This window comes from Populus alba, chromosome 16, assembly GCF_005239225.2.
Source record: "Populus alba chromosome 16, ASM523922v2, whole genome shotgun sequence".
In the NCBI taxonomy this organism is placed as follows: domain Eukaryota; kingdom Viridiplantae; phylum Streptophyta; class Magnoliopsida; order Malpighiales; family Salicaceae; genus Populus; species Populus alba.
In genome coordinates, this window is record NC_133299.1 from 1,956,358 (window position 1) to 1,977,843 (window position 21,486).

General features: G+C 34.9%; 4 protein-coding genes across 7 annotated transcripts in view; all 4 read left to right on the plus strand.

The window, feature by feature from the left end:
- LOC118033164 (uncharacterized) overlaps positions 1-7,284 on the plus strand; it is a 19,600-nt gene extending 12,316 nt beyond the window's left edge. The window contains exon 3 of one of the 2 annotated variants that reach the window (XM_035038055.2): positions 7,214-7,284. The gene's annotated coding sequence lies outside the window, so the exon portion shown is untranslated. Of the gene's footprint in view, positions 1-1,801; positions 2,059-7,213 lie in introns of those variants that run through there. The other variant, XM_073405374.1, reaches the window with a different exon arrangement.
- The window catches only part of LOC118033161 (uncharacterized), a 23,115-nt gene extending 5,692 nt beyond the window's left edge, over positions 1-17,423 (plus strand). The window contains exons 4-5 of one of the 2 annotated variants that reach the window (XM_073405369.1): positions 15,428-17,256; positions 17,356-17,423. In XM_073405369.1, the coding sequence (XP_073261470.1) occupies positions 15,428-17,256; positions 17,356-17,362 (1,836 nt within the window). In that variant the 3' untranslated portion in view covers positions 17,363-17,423. Of the gene's footprint in view, positions 1-125; positions 354-15,427; positions 17,257-17,355 lie in introns of those variants that run through there. The other variant, XR_004684787.2, reaches the window with a different exon arrangement.
- LOC118033166 (large ribosomal subunit protein cL37 alpha) lies at positions 1,048-20,202 on the plus strand. 2 transcript variants are annotated; one of them, XM_073405377.1, is made up of 2 exons: positions 1,048-1,274; positions 19,637-20,202. In XM_073405377.1, exons 1-2 carry the CDS (start codon positions 1,187-1,189, stop codon positions 19,990-19,992), a joined length of 444 nt encoding a protein of 147 aa, XP_073261478.1. In that variant the 5' UTR covers positions 1,048-1,186; the 3' UTR covers positions 19,993-20,202. The 2 variants fall into 2 exon arrangements, with proteins under 2 accessions (XP_073261478.1, XP_034893948.1); XM_035038057.2 differs by lacking the exon at positions 1,048-1,274 and adding an exon at positions 18,918-19,145.
- Positions 12,602-14,050, plus strand: LOC118033163 (DELLA protein GAIP-like). The gene has a single exon (XM_035038041.2). The coding sequence runs from the start codon at positions 12,950-12,952 to the stop codon at positions 14,048-14,050; it is 1,101 nt and encodes a 366-aa protein (XP_034893932.2). The 5' UTR covers positions 12,602-12,949.
- Positions 20,203-21,486: the final 1,284 nt, after the last annotated feature.

A 21,486-nucleotide genomic window follows, 5' to 3' on the forward strand; every position in this document is an offset into this window, starting at 1 on the left:
GAGCAAGATTTCTCTGCAGAGTGAATAATCTGCAGTGTGCATGAATATTAAAACTAGGCTGGAAAGTAAATCTCAAATGAATACAAATAGCAAGTAACAAGGTACATTCTTTTTCTATGCTGCAGGGTCAACCAGGCTGAGCATATCTGAATTGGATGCTGTAGAAGAATACTGGACATAAGAACCTGAAGTGACGAAGACTTGTTATTTGCTTAATTTTATCACGAAGATTTAAGCAAAAAAAAAAAAAAAACTCTTGATGTAGAAAATGATCTGGAACAAAGTTTGAGTGTGTTTTGAAAGTGTTTAGTTTGAAAAAACATGAAATTAATGTTTTTTTGAGTATTATTTAATGGTTGTTATATTTTATATTAAAAATAGAAAAAATCTAAGAAAAATATTTTGATATATTTTTAAATAACTATAACCTGTATAATGGACTGAATATTGTGAAAGATAATTAAGGTCATTTGGGTTCATAAAAAAACCTAGTTAAAAAAATTATGACTAGACTCAGACGAATTATCACTAAGAATTGACATTTAGTAGCTAAAATAAGCTTTCAAGTCCACATAAAACTCTATGATAAAGCATTTTATATTTTAAGGTGTTTATTAAAATTTCTCCTTTCTTGTAAATATTTATTTGCATTCACCAAAATTATTAATATGTGAGAAACAAATTTAGCCTTCTTGTCATATAAAAATAGTAAACTTTAATTTTTATTATTTGAATATAATAAGCTATTTTTTGGTAAAAAAACAAACTTTTTTTATTTTTGTTTTAGTTTTTATTTTTTTTTTCAAGTTACATATTTTTCCCAATGCCTATTATGTTTCTAAATTATTACCTGTGATCAAACTTAATAAAAAAAAATCTATTTATTTTCAAAAAGAGCTTAGGTAATGAAATTTAAAAAATAATAATTAAAGTACAATTTGATCTAAAATCCCGGATAATTAAACAATTTAGCCAAACTGAAAAGAGAAAAACAAATGACAATTTGAAAACGTTTCGAAACTTGTCTAAAGGTTTTCCTTTCAGTCTTTTTCTCTGGGTGAGAGCAAACCGAGAAAGAGCTCACTTTCCTTATCCAAAAACACCACACAGAAATGCCATTGGCAACGTAAACTTGGAAACCCCCAAAACCAAAAAGATTGCAGATTTCCTTTCAATCAAAACGAAAATGCCCCTCCTTCTCTCCAATCCTCTCACCTCGCTCTCTTCACTTCCACCCTTTTCATCTCCAACTTTGGCCTTCACTGCAACCCCAGGTACCCACTTCTTTAGATTTGTCTCATGTTTGCAGATTTTGCTAATATGGGCTGTATCGACGGTGAGTTTTATGATTGCTGCTTTTCATCACTTGTTAGTATAAGCTTATTTGGTTTCAATTCATGCTCGCTTGGCCGTCTCATCAGACACTTAATTATCACTTGCTTCCTAAGTTCAACCAGTTCTTGGATGCTCGTGCTTTCTATATTATTTCTAGGAAGACTGGTCTTTTCTCTGTTATAACCACCGATTCAATGTGGGTTTTGCTGACAATTCCTAAATATTTGATCTTTCTCTTGGATTTAATCTTGAAGGCTCATATCTGAATTGTGTGATTGTGCTTTGAATATTAGTTACTATGAAGTTTGTTTATTTTGCTGCTGCAACCCATAATCGAATCTGGGTTGTGCTTAAAATTACTTTAGTCTTCAAGACTTATATCTGAATTTTCAATGACCTCAGAACCTTTCAATTCCAGTTTATGTGGAAAATCTGCAAACTGCTTTGGCTTCTTCACTGTATGCAGGTGGTGCCAGCCCAAACTATGCTCGAGAATGCTGACAAAGATATTGATGTTGTACTCTCTCCATATTCTTTAACTTCATTTGATTTGTTAACAGAATCAAACAATATCAGGATGCCACAAACTGATTCTTTCTCAAGATCATCAATTTAGAAAAATAAATTGATACATGATGTGTAATTATAGGAAACAATCAAAATAATGTTATCTGTGGCTGGCTGGTGTCTTTGCCTGTATTTATGTTAATTTTCGTTGGCTAATCTCACCTTGTAAACCTGTTGTGTGAAGAATCTTTCATCCATAAGGTACCATATTTGAGGTTACCCTACCAATGGTGAAAGAAGGGCCTAAAGAAGGGCCTGCCTCTAAAGTTGCCAATGGATGCAACAGGCTGTTTAAAAATCAATTAATATTTTAATTTTTTAGAAAATTGGAGTACAAAAAAGAAAACTTTAACATTCTGTTCGAGGGTGCAATCACCATTGACAAATGGTAACCTTATATCTTAGATTAGGTTGCTCATTAATAGCAAATCCTAACAATCACCCCCTTTGACATTTATATGGGCAATTGTCCTCTTGCTTCTTCAGTACAAGCTTGCATTCTGCAGCTCTTCCAAGCTTACCATTCCGAGAGCGTCTGTGGTCAAGTTTACAGGTACTCGCCAAACCTTTCAATCACCAGAGTCACCAAAGCACACCCTTGCTTACACCAAAGGATCACTTCAACCAGATGGTCTCACACATCACATCTGAAGAGTGTTAACGCTTGTCTCTGGGACACAACATTCCCCTTCGAGCGTATCAACCATGCTCGGTCCGAAATGATTTATCAAGCCTCACACTAAGGCTTACAACACCCCCTCAAACAGAAATTTTTATTTTCAAGTGCGACAGTCATTATCCGAGTATCTCAATATGATCACGAGCTCACCACTCTTGCAAGAGTCTACTCATCCAGGAGTTGCGTCTGCCTTCTGTTCCATCCTAGAAACCACGTCTTACTTTTCCATGAGTCTCTCGCTCTTAGTATCAAGAGTCCAGGTAGCTCTCCACCTTTACCTATAGGGGCAGCCCATTAAAGGTTGATCCATATATGTCTTGATATTGTGAGTATTACAATGCCTTCACCGAGCTCACCACCTTGACAAGAGTCAACTTGTTCCAGGAACCTGCACATGCCCTCTGCTCCTTCATAGCAGTCGCATCTTAATGCTCCACAAGTCATCCATTTATTGTCCAAGGCAAATGTCTTCTAGCTCATTGATCTTTAGCATGGGGGCAATATCCATTAAAGTCAATCCTGCATTTGTCTCCATACTCATCATAGCCACTTCATTGGCTATACATCTGTCCACTCATATCCAACCATCACATTGGCTCTGAGGCATTCTGAACTGGGCTCATATTGTGGCCCACACACCTTCTTCTCGGGTGTCTCCGCTCGTCGTCATGCGGCGGTCTGAAATGGGGCTCCTATCACGGCCCTCACACCTTCTCTAAGGTGTCTTTGCCTGTTGTCATAAGGTGGTCTGAACTGGGGCTCATCTCATGGCCCTTACACCTTTTATCTGAGGTGTCTTCGCCTGTTGTCATGGGGCGGTCTGAACATAGACTCATATCATGGTTCTCACACCTTCTGTCTGAGATGTCTTTGCCTGTTATCATGAGACAACCACATCCTCCTTCATCGGGGATGTCTCCAGTGGCTTCAAGATTCTCTACCACCATGTGGACTTGGAAGAGATCATTGCCACTGATTGCATAGAAAGAGAAACTTGCGGTATACTCCTCACAATCCTCCACCTCGATTTCTATGTCTGGAGCTTCTACGCTTTCTGCTTGACAGCTCCACCTACACCAACTCTCTTTGGTGTCTTTGCCTTTCATAGGCGATCGCCTTTTATCACAGGCGTTCGCACCCCCTCAATTAGGTGCCTCTGCAACAGCTCATCTTTCCATCCTTGCATGTATTGGAAAGGTCCTCGCTTGTTGCCTTTATCAAGAGCACAAGAGACTTCTTGTTGTACACTTTACACCCAGTCTCTGCTCTGAGCTTCATCTAGGAACTCTTCTTCTCCTTGCACCTGTTGTCTCATTACAATGCCTCGTTGAATCCTCCGGGTACTCTTGCACAATCTCCGTGTGCTCTCGTGCAATTTCTGTTCTCCAGATTTCTCATTATTCCTTGCTTATGTTTGACAGCAACTCATCCTGTCACAACACCTGTCCAAGTCAAAATAGGGTGTCAATCTTTATCCCTTTGCTGTATTTCTCTTCCATTATCAGGGTCTTCATCAATTCTCCCCTCGAGAAATCACAGTCACCGAATCTAGCTTTTTTTGAGAAATCACTACTCCATCAGATCCTTGATCATACGGAACCCAATTGTTCCCCTTGTGCTGTCATCCTGCTAGTCTTCACCAGTTTCATTACAAACTGTTACATATACAAAAATAGTACTGTGTGGATGATCCTTCAACTAAGCAAGTTCCCAGGAAAGATTGGAAGGGTCACAACGATCCCGCTTAAAACCCAATCTCCTAGACAGAACTTCTTAGGCCATATCTATCAATCGTATTGTCTTTCCGTATACACAACCATTTGCTAGCTTTGTTGCGGCTTTCCTTTACAAGTGATCTGGAATATACAGGTTTAATACATGATTTCTCAACATTTGGTGAGACTACTAGTGCTTAGATTCGTCAAGATTGGTCTTCGTCAATTTTCACTCTACACCTCTAATTGTTCACATAATCGGGTGTCCAGAGTGTCCCAATTTTGCCTTCATCAAGGCAATTAAATTCTTCACTTAACAGTTCAGCACATGCAATTGGGTAAAACCTGTGCACCTTCTTCTTTTTCATCTCCATCGACCTCTATCAAGACCCTCAGATGCCTCATAATCGGGCAATCTCTCTTTAATAATTCACCACCGCCATTTTTGGTCTCGAATCTCAACGATTGGACCGTACCATTGCATTCAGAATGATCAAATTAGCTGGAAACATGTCTTGAATTGTCCAAATCGCACTTCAGACGGCTAAGATTTGATCAAAACAATTCTGGCCTGATCAACGGCTCATATTCAATCTCAAATCCGGTTGCACGTAGACTCTGCTGCACAGAATCCTTTCCCTCGGCTCGGCTCCAACTCGGCTCGCGGCTGATGACGTGGCAGGTCGGTCCCACGGTGCTGACGTGTCTGCTGGCCGGGCGCTGACATGGCATGCCAACTCTGCATGTTGACGCCATACTGACGTCATCACTATCCGGGTCTGGCACGTGGGTCGGGTCGCCTGGTATTCGGGTCAGGTCAGCCCATCCAGGCGAAGAAGACGCGTCTGCGCGCGTGGCCAGCCACCCCGCCGGCACGTGACGACACGTGCGGCCATATCCGGTGTCTGATTTCGACGCGGTTTTCACCAGTGGCTTCGTCTCTTCCTCCTCTACACGATGGTATGGTCAAAACATAATTTTGACAACTTCCATTTTTGAGCAAAAATCAAACACCACTTAAACCATATGCTCTGATACCAATTGTTGGGAAATACGACCGGTGATGTACTGATAATTGCTCAAAGGAGGCTTAGCACACTGAGACACAATATTTAATGTGGTTCGGCAAAACGCCTACATCCACAGGAGAGTCAATATTATTTAGAGATAAAAAAAGGATTACAACACAATACATGGAGGAGGAGGATCATTTCACTCAAACTCAACTCCCAACTCTCATTGTTGCCCTCTGCAGCTGCTGCCATTGCAGCCCTTCACTTTCTCTCTTAGTCTCTCTATATGCTTTCTACACTCTCACATTTAGCTCTCTAACTTGGTGCCTTTTATAGGCTGGAATGATGGCTCCTCTTCTTCAACAACAGCAGTTGCACATGGGTTGATGCATTTGTCAATGGTGTGTGCAACCACCATTGACAAATGGTAACCCTATATCTTAGGTTAGGTTGCCCATTAATAGCAAATCCTAACATTATTTTCATACCCTTAATTTGTATACAGTGAATGTACATGCAAACGTAATTCTTGAAGATTAGCTTTAGACACACTAAGAGTGTGTTTGGTATTGCGGTAGCTGTTGTGGTTGTGATTTGAAAAAAGTTGTTTTATAAAAAGTACTTTTAGTTGAGGTTGGTTTGAAAAAATAGGTGTTTGGTTAAAACTGTGGTTGAAATTGAGGTTGAAAAAAAAATAGTTTAATGTGTTTGGTTAAGAATGCTTTTGAAATTGAGGTTATAAAAATAATTTAAAAAAATATATATTAATATTGATGGTTTTAAATTTAAATATTGTAAAATTAATTACTCCTATTACATCATGAAAAAAATAATACTTTATATAAAATATTTTTTATTATTCCATTAAACTATTTATAATTTTATCACGTACAAAATTCATTCGATAAAAACTACAAAATTGATATTACTATGAGAGTGAATTTAATTCACTCTATACTAGTTTTTCGAGAAAAAAATATTGTTCACATCGCGAATGAATTTAATTCTCTAAACTAGTTTTTTTAAAAAAAAAAATTATACAATTAACACATTAAAAAAAAAAAAAAAACCTGCGGACAGTGCAAGCTAATTGTGAACAGTGCAGTGAATTGCATTGTTCCTTACTTTTTATAGCCTGCAGTGCATGAAAAGCATGTTTTCGTAGCTTTTTCTTTACAGCGTTTTAAACGCAAAAATCATGTGAGCCCCATGCACAGTAAATCATTTTTTTATTACCAAACGGCTGTGGACTACGTTTTAAATAAAACGCAGTCGCAGCCGTGTAGACTAACGGAGTCTAAGAAACCGTTTGGGAATGCGGTTGAAACAGCGTTCACAAAAAAATTAATTTTTTTTTACTAAAATTTAATATGATTTGTATGTTTTGGATCATTTTAATGTGCTGATGTCAAAAATAATTTTTAAAAAATGAAAAAAATCATTGGCATGCATTTCAACACGAAAAGTTATTTGAAAAGCAACCGCTACCACACTGTCAAACACACTCTAAGTAACAAGAGGAAATTTGACATTTTGCTGTTATTATAATAAACGTAATTTTATTATAAATCTAATATAAAGATTTTTTAAGTTAATAATATGAATCTTTAATGATAATTTTTAATTTGAATAAAATAAAATAAATATTCTATAATTAGATTATCACAAATACAAAATATTAAAATAATAATTTTAAATTATGATTTTGCTTTTGCTTTTTTATATAAAAAATACTTGTATTCTTGATTTTTATTTTTTGAAAAATACATTTTTGTTAACAAAAAGGAGCATGTAATTTTTAAAAAATATTACCTGTTTTTAAAAATTAATTTTTTTTATATTCAAGTTATTTACTCAATTTGAGTTTAACAAGCACACTTAATTAATATGCTTTTTTCTACCAGGAAATTATCTCAAGTTCTATGATGCCAAAAGAAGTGCCTATCCTGACATCAAGATAATCTCAAACTGTGATGGGCCTTCTCATTCTTTGGATCACCCACCTGATTACTATGATTTTCATGTAAACATCCTGTCACAATAGCTTTGTTTTCTTTCTGTTTTGCAGTATTGTACTCCTTTGAAATACAATACTATTTGATGCCATGGCCGTAGTATTCTTTTTGTGTTTTCATACTCATGAAAATTCCAGATGCAATTCTCTTCAACTCATCAAAGCACTATGGAACTCCGAGCTATTGGGTGCAAAAACTCTTCAGAGAGTTAAGTGGAGCAACTCTTCTTGACGCCAAGCTACACACAAATTCCTCTACACTTGTTGCATCTGCAATTACTTGGCAAAATTCAAACTTACTTGAAAATAAAGTATGCTAATACCAGCATATAGCTTGTTGGGATCATGCCCTAAATACTATAGCAATTCACATTGTTTTGTGATGAAAAATTATAGTGTTTCACCACATGATTTAGCCTTATTTGTAATGACTTGTAATTGTAATTCTCAATAATATTTTGTGAGGAAAACTACAGTGCTTTCCCCACATGATTAAGCTTTATTACAAAGTTAAATTCTAACCAACTCTATTAAAAAAAATATTACAAAAAAAAAACAAAAGAAACTGGAAAAAAAACCATGTGAGGAAAAACTGTATCAATCCATAGTGTTTTGCGAGGAAAAACTTGTATTCACTTGTAATTGTAATTCTTAATAACCAGCTTAATATTTAAAAAATAAAATTGACAAAGATAATTTTAGAGAAAAACATAACAAAACAGAAAAAGAAAAAAAAAGAAAAAAAAAACCATGTAGGAAAAAACACTATAGCAAGCCAAAATAATTTGCGAGGAAAGTTACAATGCTTTGCTCATATATTGTAAATATAATTTTTCACCAGCTTAATATTAAAAAAATAAAATCAGAAAAGATAATTTCGAAGAAAATCATAAAAAAAAAAAAAAAAAAAAACTATGCGGAGAAACACTGTGGCGATCAACAGTGTTTTAAAGAAAAAAAATTACAAAACTAAATTCTCAATCAGCTCAATATTTAAAAAGTAAAATCAACAAAGATAATTTAGAAAAAAAATAAAATAAATGAAAAAAAAATAGGAGAAAGAGGAAAGTTGGGAAAAAAAGGAAAGTAATTTTGGAAAAAAAAGAAAAAAAGGGAAAGTTGGAAAAAAAAAATGAAAAAGTGCAAAAAAAAAGAGAGAGGAATGCACTGTGGATTATTGTTGCTATCCACAATACATTTGAGTGTGGGGAAACAATGATTTTAAAAAATAAAATCGACAAATATAATTTTGAAACATAAAAAAATAAAATAGAAAAACTATATGGAAAAACACCGTAGCAATCCATAATATTTTTTAAAAAATACAAATCAAAATTTTTAATCAGCTCAATATTTAAAAAGTAAAATTAATAAAGATAATTATGGAAAAAAGAAAAAGAAAAAGAGGAATGTTGGAAAAAAGAAAAGAAAGTAATTTTGAAAAAAAAACAAAAAAAAAAAAGAAGAAGAGAGAAAGTTGGAAAAAATAAATGGAAAAGTGCAGAAAAAAAAGTAAAAAAGAAAAATAAAAAAGAAATGAACTATGGATTACTGTTGTAATCTACAGTGCTTTTGGGTGTGGTGGAACATTGATTCCCCCACACCATAGCAATCCATAATATTTTAAAGCAAAAAAATTACAAATCAAAAATTTTAATTAGCTCAATATTTAAAAAGTAAAATTAACAAAGATAGTTTTGGAAAAAAAAAGAAAAAAAAAAGAGGAAAGTTGGGAAAAAAAAAGTAATTTTGGAAAAAAAAACAAAAAAAAGAGAGAAAGTTGGAAAAAAAATAAATGGAAAAGTGCAAAAAAAAAAAAGTAAAAATGAAAAAAAGAAAAAAAAGAAAAAGGAATGCATTGTGGATTACTGTTATAATCCATAGTGCTTTTGGGTGTGGCGGAACTGTGATTCCCCCACACCATTTAGAGTATTGTACTAGTTACATGACCCGCGTGATGCTGCGAGTTATTTTTTTTCATATAAAAAATATAAAAAAAGCTAAGATCTAAAAGTTTTAAGTCTTTTTGCAAATCTATACCCAAGAGTCTTGGGTGTGGCTACAACACCTGACCCAAAAATAATATTTATAATATTAATAATAACATTAAACTTATATGACCCAAGTTTAAGTGGGTCTGGCTGCAATACCAGACCTAATAGTCTTAAATGTGGGTCTAACTATAAGGTCATGTCATAAAAGTTTGATAGGTAAAAAAAAACTAATAAAAATAATTTTGAAAAAAAAAAGAGGAAAGTTGGAAAAAAGAAAAGAAAGTAATTTAGAAAAAAAAAAAAAGAAGAAGAAGAGAGAAAGTTGGAAAAAATAAATGGAAAAGTGCAAAATAAAAAAGTAAAATTGAAAAATACAAAAGGAATGCACTCTGGATTACTGTTGTAATCCATAGTGCTTTTGGGTGTGGTGGAACATTAATTCCCCCACACCACAACAATCCATAATATTTTAAAGCAAAAAAATTATAAATCAAAATTTTTAATCAGCTCAATATTTAAAAAGTAAAATTAACAAAGATAGTTTTGGGAAAAAAAAAGAAAAAAAAAAGAGGAAAGTTAGGGAAAAAAAGTAATTTTGGAAAAAACAAAACAAAAACAAAAACAAAAAAAAAAGAGAGAGAAAGTTGGAAAAAAATAAATGGAAAAGTGCAAAAAAAAAAAAGTAAAAACGAAAAAAAAAAAAGGAATGCACTGTGGATTACTGTTATAATGAAGTCATGATGAAGTCTTTTTTGTTGGGGTTTTACAGAGTTTTCACCGAGTCATTTACATATCTAAATTATAAATTTCTGGGGTTTCACACTAGAGGTCATTTTATCATTTGTACATAAACCCCTAATTTTCTGTTATTTGAACATTAATCCCTCTTGATCTTACGTAGTTATTTTGTCCCCATAATTTTTTCTTTCTAACAATTTAACACTATATTCACCTTTTATTTTTTTAATTTCACTATTTTTATCTTGATTTAGGTTTCTTTAATTTAATTTAACCCATTTTACTATCGGTTAAATTTTTCATATTTTAATAGTCTAGAAAAATTATAACCGAGGATTTACAGTGATAGTAATTATTTTTTAAAATATTTTTTGCTAGAAAATATATTAAAATAATATTTTTTATTTAAAAAAAATTATTTTTAACATTATAACATAAAAACAATCAAAATATCTTATAAGTAATATAATAGCATAATAGAGGTAATTGAGCCTAGAGAAAAGCCCAGCTAAAAATATTGTATGATCAGGCCCAAATTAATTATCGAAGACATCCAACAGCTAAAAACAAGTTTTCGAGCCTAGATCAAACTTTAAAATAAAACATTTTGTATTTTAAAGTGTTTATTAAAATTTCTCATTCCTTGCAAATATTTATTTGCATTCACCAAAATTATTAATATGTGAGAAACAAATTTAGCTAGCATTATATATCAATTATCTTCATTTCAGACCAGCAAAATTATGTTTGCATTGTTTCACCTATGATTATGTTAATCATATTTACATTAATCTGTTTTAATTGTATTTGTACCTTTTTTAAAAAAAATTAAAAAAAAAAACATATTGTGATAAAGGTCAGCAAGCATGTGGAAATAGAAAACAGATGAAATTGGGATTCATTTGTGCTGTTGTTGGATATTAATTTGTTTAGTTGTTGATGTCGTCTGTTTGCTTCTTTTGTTGGATCCTATTCATCTTTACTTCCAGGTTGCTTTTTTCTCTTTTGTTGATAAAGAGCATATGGACGAGGAAAGTAGTCAAATACTTTGCTGAGGCTCTTGTCCGGCGAGCCTATCGAATTCGCCCTCCATGGCTTTTTTTTTTAGTAATTTTGGTTGATTCTGTCGTATCCAATTCAAAACCAATTGGGTCAATATTTTATAAATAAAAAAAGTTTTTGTTTCAATAAAAATTGTTGATTCATAGTTCATCCAATGATTTTGTCAGAAGTGGATATCGTTGCTAGCTAGCGAGTGAAAAATAGATAAAAATAAAAATAAATAAAAATTACCACCTTGTTTTATAATAACTAAATATTTTAACTAGTTTTTCATAATTTTTAGTTAAGATAGCTAATTATATAATAAGAAAGTTAGATATTATTTTATATATCATACCTAAAATGAAATGTATTATTGTTTATTTTCAATAAAAAAAATATTTTTTCTAAAATGATTTTAGTATCACTTCTACTCGATTTTTAAGAATAAATTTTGTTAAGAGATTATTTATTCTATATTGATCAATGAATATTTCAATATTAATATTTGTTTTTTGAAAATTATTACATGATATTATGAACCCCACATTCTCCACCTTGGTATGTATTTGCTGCTGTTGCTGGTTTTCTTCTACTGTTTGGTGGTGATGGAGGCAGAACCAGCTGCAGGATGTTGAAAACATTTTCTTTATGCTCTCAAGAACTAACAGTGGCTAATCTTGATTATAATAATCAGAGGAAGGGTCCCACAATTATGGCACACATCACGAGGTAGTTTACTGGATGACGTGGTAGTGATGTCATGAACCAAGACGTGACTCCGACATGCTTTTTTGAAAACTAAATTTGGAGGGGAAAAGCGAAGAGAAAGCGGGGATGTCTGTGGGCTTGAGAGAGAGAGAGAGAGAGAGAGACAGAGGAGAGCCAAAGACGAAGAGAAAGAGAGAAAGCGAAGCAGAGGAGAAAGAGCCGCGTGTGGTCAGATTCAAGTTTCAACAACCCTTTCCGTTTTTAGGCTTCTTGAAAGAAAAGCATCCATCCATTTCGTCGAGGTCAATTTGTGTATAATTTAATTAATTTTATAAATTTTAAAAATTAATAATTATATAAGTTTTTAATAATTGTAATACATGGGAGTTCAAAACAACTTGGAATGGTGGATATTTTTTATACAGACAAATAACTATATAATTATTATTTTATTTCGTGAATGAAGTCACCGTAACAATGTATCTGACTAAAGTAAAGGTGGATGTATTTTTTAGATTTTTTTTTACTGAATTTTGTTATTTTTTAAAATAACAGATCCTCGATTTTCAGGACTCGGTAACCTCTGTTAGCTTTTTATGCAAAGTTCTTGAGTGCGCTGCTGAGTTGCTGCTTTCCACCTTGCTAGTTGGCAGATTGTTACTCGATGATAGTTAGCTGCGGCCTCCCTAAGGTTTTTTCTAATGTAAAAAATATGTTATCGCGAAGTTTAGTGTTTTTAAAAATTAAAAAGAAATTGATACTCAAGTTATTTACTTCACAATTAATTCACCGATCATGGAAAAAGCAAGGAAAAAGCAAGGAATACCAATTCAATCAATGGGTCCTTTGCTGAGGTCCCTCCATCATCATGATTCTGTAAGATTTTTCCTTTGATTTCTAAGAACCAAACAAGCTATCTCAACACCCGCTGTCCACTAAAAGCTACTTTAATTCAGACCTTTAAAGAAAATTGGACAGATCGGAATGGAATGGAGGTCCTTGAATGACACTATCTTTAAAGTGAACTGCAGGTTCCACGAAGGAACGCATGCCGGAAGCAAACGGGGCTGTTGACTATAAGAAACGAAGAGTGAAAGACTCATTTGCTTCGATTCCCTTCATCAAATCTCTTGTTGCCTTCAATGGCCTCTCCCCTGTCTTGCATATTGCTGGAGTGTGCTAAGGCGATTGAAGGTGGTCGCTTGGATGTTGCAGATTCACTTTTGGCAGTAATTCAATCTCTAGCTTCTAAAGAAGAGAGCATATGGAGGAGGAAAGTTGTCAAATACTTTGCTGAGGCTCTTGTCCGGCGAGCCTATCGAATTCGCCCTCCATGGCCTTCACCCTCGCTACCTTTGCTATCCCACACAACCCAATACATGTATGAACCTTTCTACGAGTTTGCTGCAACCACCAGTAAACATGCCATTGCTGATGCCTTGAATTCGGGATATAAACGACTCCACATTATTGACTTCTCCATCATGTTTAATTTTTGGCAGTGGAAGTATTTAATTGGTGACCTCGAAAGGCAGTATGGTGGCCTACAATCAGTCCTGATAACCAGTATCGAACCGAAACTGTCAAAACATACTTACTATGTCCGTCAAAACAGGGAATTGGCTGAGCTCTCAAATTTTGAATTGAGGCAATTGACATTCAATAGTCCGGATGATATTGTCAATTGTATTTCCAAGCTCAGAAGGAAAAGGGAGGATGAGATTGTGGTTGTGAATTGGAATTTTACACTTCACAAATTGCTTGCACAAGATGGGGCAATGGAGCAAGTGCTTTCAAAAGTGAAGGATTTGGGAGCGGACATCATGGTAATTGTTGAGCAGGAAGCCAATCTTAACAGTCATGTTCTTTCGGAGCGGCTCGAACAATCATTCCAATACTACTCCCATGTTTTTGAGTCACTGGAGAAACTGTATGATAGAGATGAGTTATGGGAGTTGTATTTCAGGCGACAGATTGGGAATGTGGTGGCATGTGAGAGAGTTGACCGGGTCGAGCGGATTGAGTCATTTGCTCAATGGCAAAATCGCCTATCTCAGGTTGGGTTCTGTCCAGTTCCCCAACAGGTAGACGAGTTTAAGATATCTCTTCGATTTTATTTTGATGAATATGGAATCGAAGAGAAGGAAGGGCATAATATCCTGCTAAGTTGGCACGGTTATCCGGTAGCTGTAGCCTCAGTTTGGAAGGTCACTGATCCACCTCAATTCAGTAGCGGTGAATAATCCAATTCCATCCTTTCCTTTCTCTTCTCTTGTTATACTAATTATCCGTCAATAAGTTCATTGTGTATATATTTTCACTTTAGGCTACTGGAAAAACATGTTGACAGGTCTTTACACAATGCAAAATACAGTTGATGACTCAGAAGGGATGGCGAGCTCCTCTGAGTCTGAGGATGATGAAGAAAATGATTCTCTAGTTTGCATAATGGCAGATAGAAACTTATGGCCCGAACAGGTATCGTTCTCTGTTTCCGAGATTTAACAAATTGTCTAGTTTTATCTTTATGGCATGGGGGAGATTAGAAACTTACAATAAATTTAGACATAAATTAGAAACTTACAATATAATTCTTGCTTGTGATATATATATATATATATATATATATATATATATATATATTTATTTATATTTATCTTTGTGCCATTATTGGTGTCGTTGATCTCACAGGGCTCTTCAATGAATCGAATAGCTACTTCAGCTAAGCTATTTGACATGTTGGAATATATATGTGATCTACATAGGTTAGAACTGGCTGTGACATGGATTTCCTATGGCCAAGATGGTAATACAAATTCAAAGGAAAAACGTTTTCTATGTATTGATGATAGCGCTTGCTATCTAAATAATTGGTTTATGGGTGGATTTGTGGATGAATATGCACGATATCGTCTCGAGGAAGGAAAAGGTATCGCCGGAAAAGCACTTCAATCTAATATTCATATCCAGCATGACATTTCCCTGCTTGATCCAGCTGAATTCCCTGATACGGATTCTGCTGTTTTTGCTATAAGGCTGATCAGAACCTGTCATGCTGCTTTTGCTGTAAGGTTAACAAGTACCCACCCTTGCAAGGATGATTGCGTACTGGAATTTCTTCTCCCTGGAAGCATGAAAGAGACTTTAGAACTAGAACTTTTGATAAATAAAGTATTACGTACATTGCAGAGGAAATGTTTAAAGATGTGAGAAGTTAGTGTCAGAGAAGTAAATGAGACGAGTGGCTCTAAAGTTAGATTGGATGATGAAAGAATCCCACATGAAGAAACACGCGAGCCTCTTGAACAGGTGCTCTTCTATACTGAATTCATGTCATTTTTTTCTTGAAGAATTAGTTGATTGCTATGTTTTGGTTGGACACCCATCATGTGTCCAATCACAGCCTTCTATGTGGCAGACTTCCTTCTGCAGATTACGCAAGGGGTGGAATAATTATTGCTTAGTAGATAAATTACATTTGATAATTCGAATATAATAAAATCCATTTTGCCTCCGTTTTGCTTGTATGTTCAACTATTGAAGAAGACACAATCTGCCATTATTATTGACTGGAATTGGCCTTCATGTTGCCAATATCCTACTTCCCTATCTCTTGACAGGACGTCCAAGAACAATCTGCTATACCTGCACCTGCTCTGAATGGTGAGAATGCATCGCTTAGTGTAGATGGTGGCCTCCAGAGTACTGTGTGGGACACCTTCGTTAAGCATACGGCAGAAAATGGGGAAGTATGGGCCACATGTAAGCATTGTAAGAAGAAGTATAGAGCAGAAAGCAAAAGAGGAACTTCAAATTTGCACAAGCACTTGAAAAATTGTTCGCCAAGCAGACAGGACGAAGCAGAGCAACAAATTTTGGTTGAGACAGGTGAATTGAGTACTAGCTTCATCCAAGGGAATTTTGTCATAGATCAAGAAAGAAGTCGTCTAGACATTGCGACAATGATGATTAAGCATGGATACCCCTTGACTATGGTTCAACTTTATTCAAAAGACGTGGTTGAAGCTTATGTCCTTGCTATTTGCAGACAAGAGAAGGAGAAACTCATCAATTTTTTTGATAAGCTCTCTTGTCTCTTCAGTTTAAAACTTGAATTGTGGTCATCTAATGACAAAATGATGACCTACTGTTGCTTCACCGTGCACTTCATTGACGATGGATGGCAGCTGAAGAAGAAGATTCTTGCTTTCAGGAACTTACGGTACAACTATGACATGGGGACTGTACATGAAGTCTTTAAAAGTGTGCTTGCAGAGTGGAGCATCAACAAGAACGTTCGCTTCATATTCCTGGATATAACTCCCCCAAAGGATCACATGATTGGAGAATTAAGAAGTAAGGTTTCTGATCAAGCCCCACCTATCCATGGACATCTTTTCTGTGTTCCTAGTTATGCCCACATTCTCAGTCTCCTTGTTCAAGATGGATTTGCTGAGATAAGGAGTGTGCTTTATAAGATAAGAGAATGTATAGAGTACGTCAACGGAAGCTCACTTAGAAGGCAGAGGTTCCAGGAGGCAATTAATAATGGGAGTTTGCAGGACAGGGAAATGCCTACTCTAGATGTTCCCGCGAGATGGGACACCACCTTTCTTATGCTGGAGAGTTCATTGGAATTTATAACAGCTTTTAATCACCTAGAGCAACTCGATGATGATTTCAAAGTGAATCCATCTGCGGAAGAATGGAACAAAGCAACAGCCGTATGTGAGTGCTTGAAGGAGTTCTGCAAGTCAACATGCAATTTTCCGACAAGCAGAGATGATTATTTCCTCAGTGTTCGTGATGTTTATAAGAATTTGCATGGCTGGAAACAGAGCGATTATGTATATGTTCGCGCTATGGCAAATAGCATGAAGGGAAAATTTGACGAGTATTGGGGAGAAGCTAGCTTGGCTTTGGGAATCTCAGCAGTTCTTGACCCGAGCTATAAATTGGACTTTATTGAGTATGGCTACCGGCAGATATACGGCAGTGATGCTGACTTGCACTTATCCAGATTCCGTTATGATCTTACATGTGCATACCATAAATATGCAGAGGACATCAGCAATCAGGGACCATCTTCTTCTGCCATGGCGGACGTGAGTCGTTGTACATCATCTGATATTAGTTTCAAAGAGTGGCGCAAGGTTAAGTATGAACGCAACATGGTGCACTCACAATGGAATGAGCTTGATCAGTATCTACAACTGCCTCCGGAGAAGTTGGATAAGGATGGTGACGTTTTAGCTTGGTGGCAAGACAATGCTCGAAATTTTCCAATATTGGGGAAAATGGCTCGTGATTTCTTAGCAATTCCAGTATCAACTGTCATTTCCAAGTCATCAGAGGTTATGAAGATGGCATCAGTCCATGACGGTGTTCGTCCTGAGATGGCTGAGGCTTTGATATGTGGAAAGGATTGGTTGGACAGCCCTAACTGCAAGTGAGTTTTCCTTTTTCTTTTTGCTCGATTTAAGTGTGATGCTTTTATATCTCTGCTATATGTTTATTTATTTCTTCTTCTTCTTCTTCTTTTCTTCAGCAATTGATCCATGTTTGGATCCTCACTGGTAGTTGCTAGTACTGTGAAATAAGTTTTTCCCAGGTAAACACTGGCCTTCTCTTTTATTTCCAAGAACAAGATTTGTCTGCAGAGTTAAAAATCAAAATGCGCATATAATCTGCAGCGTGCATGAACATTAAAACTAGGCTGGAAAGTAATTCTCAAATGAAAACAAACAGCAAGTAACAAGTTACATTATTTTTCTATGCTGCAGGGTCAACCAGGCACAGCACATATGAATTGGACGCTGTAGAAGAATACTGGACATAAGAACCAGAAGTGACGAAGACTTGTTATTTGCTTAATTTTATAATGGATTTGGAGAGAAAAAAACCTTTTGATTTAAAAAATGATCTGGAACAAAGTTTGAGTGTGTTTTGAAAGTGTTTAGTTTGAAAAAACATGAAATTAATGTTTTTTTTTAGTATTATTTGATTGTTTTAATATTTTATATTAAAAATAGAAAAAATCTAAAAAAATTATGTATAATCCTAAAAGTATTTTGAAGATATGCTGCACTATAATTTTAATAATCGGATTTTATAACTATAACCTGGACGATGGTTTGAATGTTGTGGAAGATAATTGAGATCATTTGGGCTCATAACAAAACCCATCTAAAAACATTATATGACTAGGCCTAGACGAACTGTCTAGCAGCTAAAATAAGCTTTCAACCTTAAATAAAACTTTATGATTATTTTGAATATATGCTACACTATAACCTCAATAGTCAAATTTTATAACTGTAACCTGTACAGTGGCCTAAATATTGTGAAAGATAATTGAGATCATTTGAGCCCATAAAAAAGCTCAGATAAAAACATTATATGACTAAGTCTAGATGAACTGTCATTAAGAGTTGACTTCTAGCAGTTAAAATAAGCTTTCAAGCCCAAATAAAATTTTATGATTATTTTGAACATATGCTGCACTATAATCTCAATAGTTGGATTTTATAACATATGCTGCACTATAATTTTATAATTGAGGTTATTTGAGCCCATAAAAAAACCCAGATAAAAATATTATATGACTAAGCCTAGACAAATTGTCATTAAGAGTTGACATCCAGCAGCTAAAACAAGCTTTCAAGTCTAAATAAAACTTTATGATGAAATATTTTGTATTTTAAGGTGTTTATGAAAATTTCTCCTTTCTTGCAAATATTTATTTGCATTCATCAAAATAATTAATATGTGAGAAACAAATTTAGCCTTCTTCTCGTATGAAAATAGTAAACTCTAATTTTTAATATAATAAGCTACTTTTTGGTAAAAAAACAATTTTTTTTTTTCAAGTTACATATTTTTCCCTATACCTATTATGTTTCTAAATTATTACCTGTAATCAAAATTAATAAAATAAAATCTATTTATTTTCAAAAAGAGTTTAGTTAATGAAATTAAAAAAATAATAATTAAAGTACAATTTGATCTAAAATCCCGGATAATTTTAACAATTTAGCCAAATTGAAGAGAGAGAAACAAATGACAATTTGAAAACGTTTCGAAACTTATCTGAAGGTTTTCCTTTCAGTCTTTTTCTCTTGGTGAGAGGAAACCGAGATAGAGCTCACTTTCCTTATCCAAAAACACCACACAGAAATGCCATAGGCAACGTAAACTTGGAAACCCCCAAAACCAAAAAGATTGCAGATTTCCTTTCAATCAAAACGAAAATGCCCCTTCTTCTCTCCAATCCTCTCACCTCGCTCTCTTCACTTCCCCCCTTTTCATCTCCAACTTTGGCCTTCACTGCAACCCCAGGTACCCACTTCTTTAGATTTGTCTCATGTTTGCAGTTTTTGCTAACATGGGCTGTATCGACGGTGAATTTTATGATTGCTGCTTTTCATCACTTATTAGTATAAGCGTATTTGGTTTCAATTCATGCTCGCTTGGCCGTCTCATCAAACACTTATCACTTGCTTCCTAAGTTCAACCATTTCTTAGATGCTCGTGCTTTCTATATTATTTCTAGGAAGACTGGTCTTTTCTCTGTTATAACCACCGATTCAATGTGGGTTTTGCTGAGAATTCCTAAATATTTGTTCTTTCTCTTGGATTTAGTCTTAGAGGCTCATATCTGAATTTTGTGCTTGTGCTTGTGCTTTGAATATTAGTTAATATGAAGTTTGTTTATTTTGCTGCTGCAACCCATAATTGAATCTGGGTTGTGCTTAAAATTACGAAATATTTCATCTTTCACTTTAATTTAGTCTTCAAGACCCATATCTGAATTTTGTGTTATTTTTTAGTTTCCAGGCTGGACGTGAAAGCCTTTGAATTAAAGTTTAAGACTTGGAATGGAGTCCGGTTTCAAAACCCAATTCGTGGAAACAGAATTGGTGCAGTTATTGTGAGAGCTTCTTCGGATATTGATGGAACAGCTCCTACAGAGACAAGTGAGCCTCCTGTAGAAAGTAAAGAGGAGGTTGTGGCAGTTGATAAGTTGCCATTGGAGTCAAAGTTACAGGAGAGAGAAGAACAGAAGATGAAGATGAAATTGGCGAGAAAGATCAGGCTTCGAAGGAATAGGCTTGTTAGGAAGAGGAGGATGAGAAAGAAGGGTCGTTGGCCGCCTTCTAAGATGAAGAAGTTGAAGAATGTCTGAGCGTTACCTCAAGGTTCTGCTTGCAGGTTTAGTGCTGATCCTTTTGGTTCTCATGTAATTCATTTTGATTTTTCTAGTTTCAATATTATTTTATGATCAGTTATGTTTTGTTGATTTAAAAGTTGAGAACGTTGAAGAATACAATGTATCTCCAGTTAGTTCTCACAAGTTCAATATTAGATGGTGTAAGAATTGCATTTCTTCGTTCAATTCATTTGCACTTATTGGTCGATTGACGATCCATTCTTGTGAACATATAACTATAATATTAGACAGAGTTTAGTCTGTGAGAGAGTTGGATGGAGGAGTACTCAATGCCAACCAGTGAATGATGCTTGGGATTGGGAGTTTATTTAGTTTCCTGTGTTGTAAGTATCATGGGAGGCCCTGCCTAAGTTTCCAACAGTAATGGTCCGAGGAAAATTGGATTCTTGTTGAGAAAAGCACTTAATTCTTACTGTTCCATCAAATATTTAAATAAATCAAATTCATCATCATTTCACTGTTTAGTAATGAAGACCTTGGAGCTGTAAACAAGTGAACATGTATGCTTGTGGTAATAATAAAGAGACTTGTTGCTTTCCATCTCCTTATGATAACCCACCCTTCTGAACATATGAAATGTTGAAGAGTTCAAGCAAAATAGAGAAAGGGATGCTTGGGTTTGCAGGGATGGTTTGACTATTAAAAGATGCAATCTTAAAGTCCTATGACCTTGAGCAGAACCTCAACACAGGAAATTAGAAATGTGGATTCTCCAGATTTTAATGTTTACTATTTGTATTAAGAAAAATAAGGTCAAATCACTGGTTTAACCTTCCCAAGATTTGATGATGAGCTTGGGTTTTTATGTGGTGGGAGGGGTTTGGCCACATGTTGTTTTCATTCAAGAACTAGTTTAGCAAAAGGCAGGGATCGCCTTAGAATGATCTAAGAATACTAAAAGATGAATCCTGTGCTACAACAGCTATGGCTTTGACTTTCTAATCTAGGAGGACTGGAAATTGATGATAGTTTTGGTGCTGCTGTTGTTACTGTTTCTTTTTTCCTCTCGTGTTCCATTCACATGTTCAATCCAGGCCCAGCAAATGTTAACAGGATGGACCATTACTGTTGGAAACTTAGGCAGACTAAGCTACCAGCACCAAACATACCGGATCGCTTTTAAATCCTCCTAAACTATAGGTTGGACAACAGTAAGCAAGGCTTTTGCACACCGGTGGTGTGCTTAATTAGATCTTCTTTTATGGAGAAACCTGATATAAACTCGAAGTTCTCGCACTCCTCTTGACTCTTGAGAGAATGTCTTGGCCAGTGATAACATGTAAAGAAAATGATAAACAAGAACATTAAGATAGCATTTGGTTATTTTCTTAGGATAAAAGAGATGGAGACAATTAGATAAAAAAAAATAAAAATTAAGAGAATTAGAAAATTATTTATATTTCGGTCACGGAAACAGATTTATTTTATGTTTCTATGTCAATTTTACCC

Excerpts from the sequence above, each read along its gene's own strand:
- LOC118033166 (XM_073405377.1), top strand. The coding sequence starts at position 1,187 with ATGCCCCTCCTTCTCTCCAATCCTCTCACCTCGCTCTCTTCACTTCCA. Across the intron at positions 1,275-19,636 it reads GGCCTTCACTGCAACCCCAG|TTTCCAGGCTGGACGTGAAA; the intron begins GTACCCACTTCT and ends GTTATTTTTTAG.
- LOC118033163 (XM_035038041.2), top strand. The coding sequence starts at position 12,950 with ATGGCCTCTCCCCTGTCTTGCATATTGCTGGAGTGTGCTAAGGCGATT.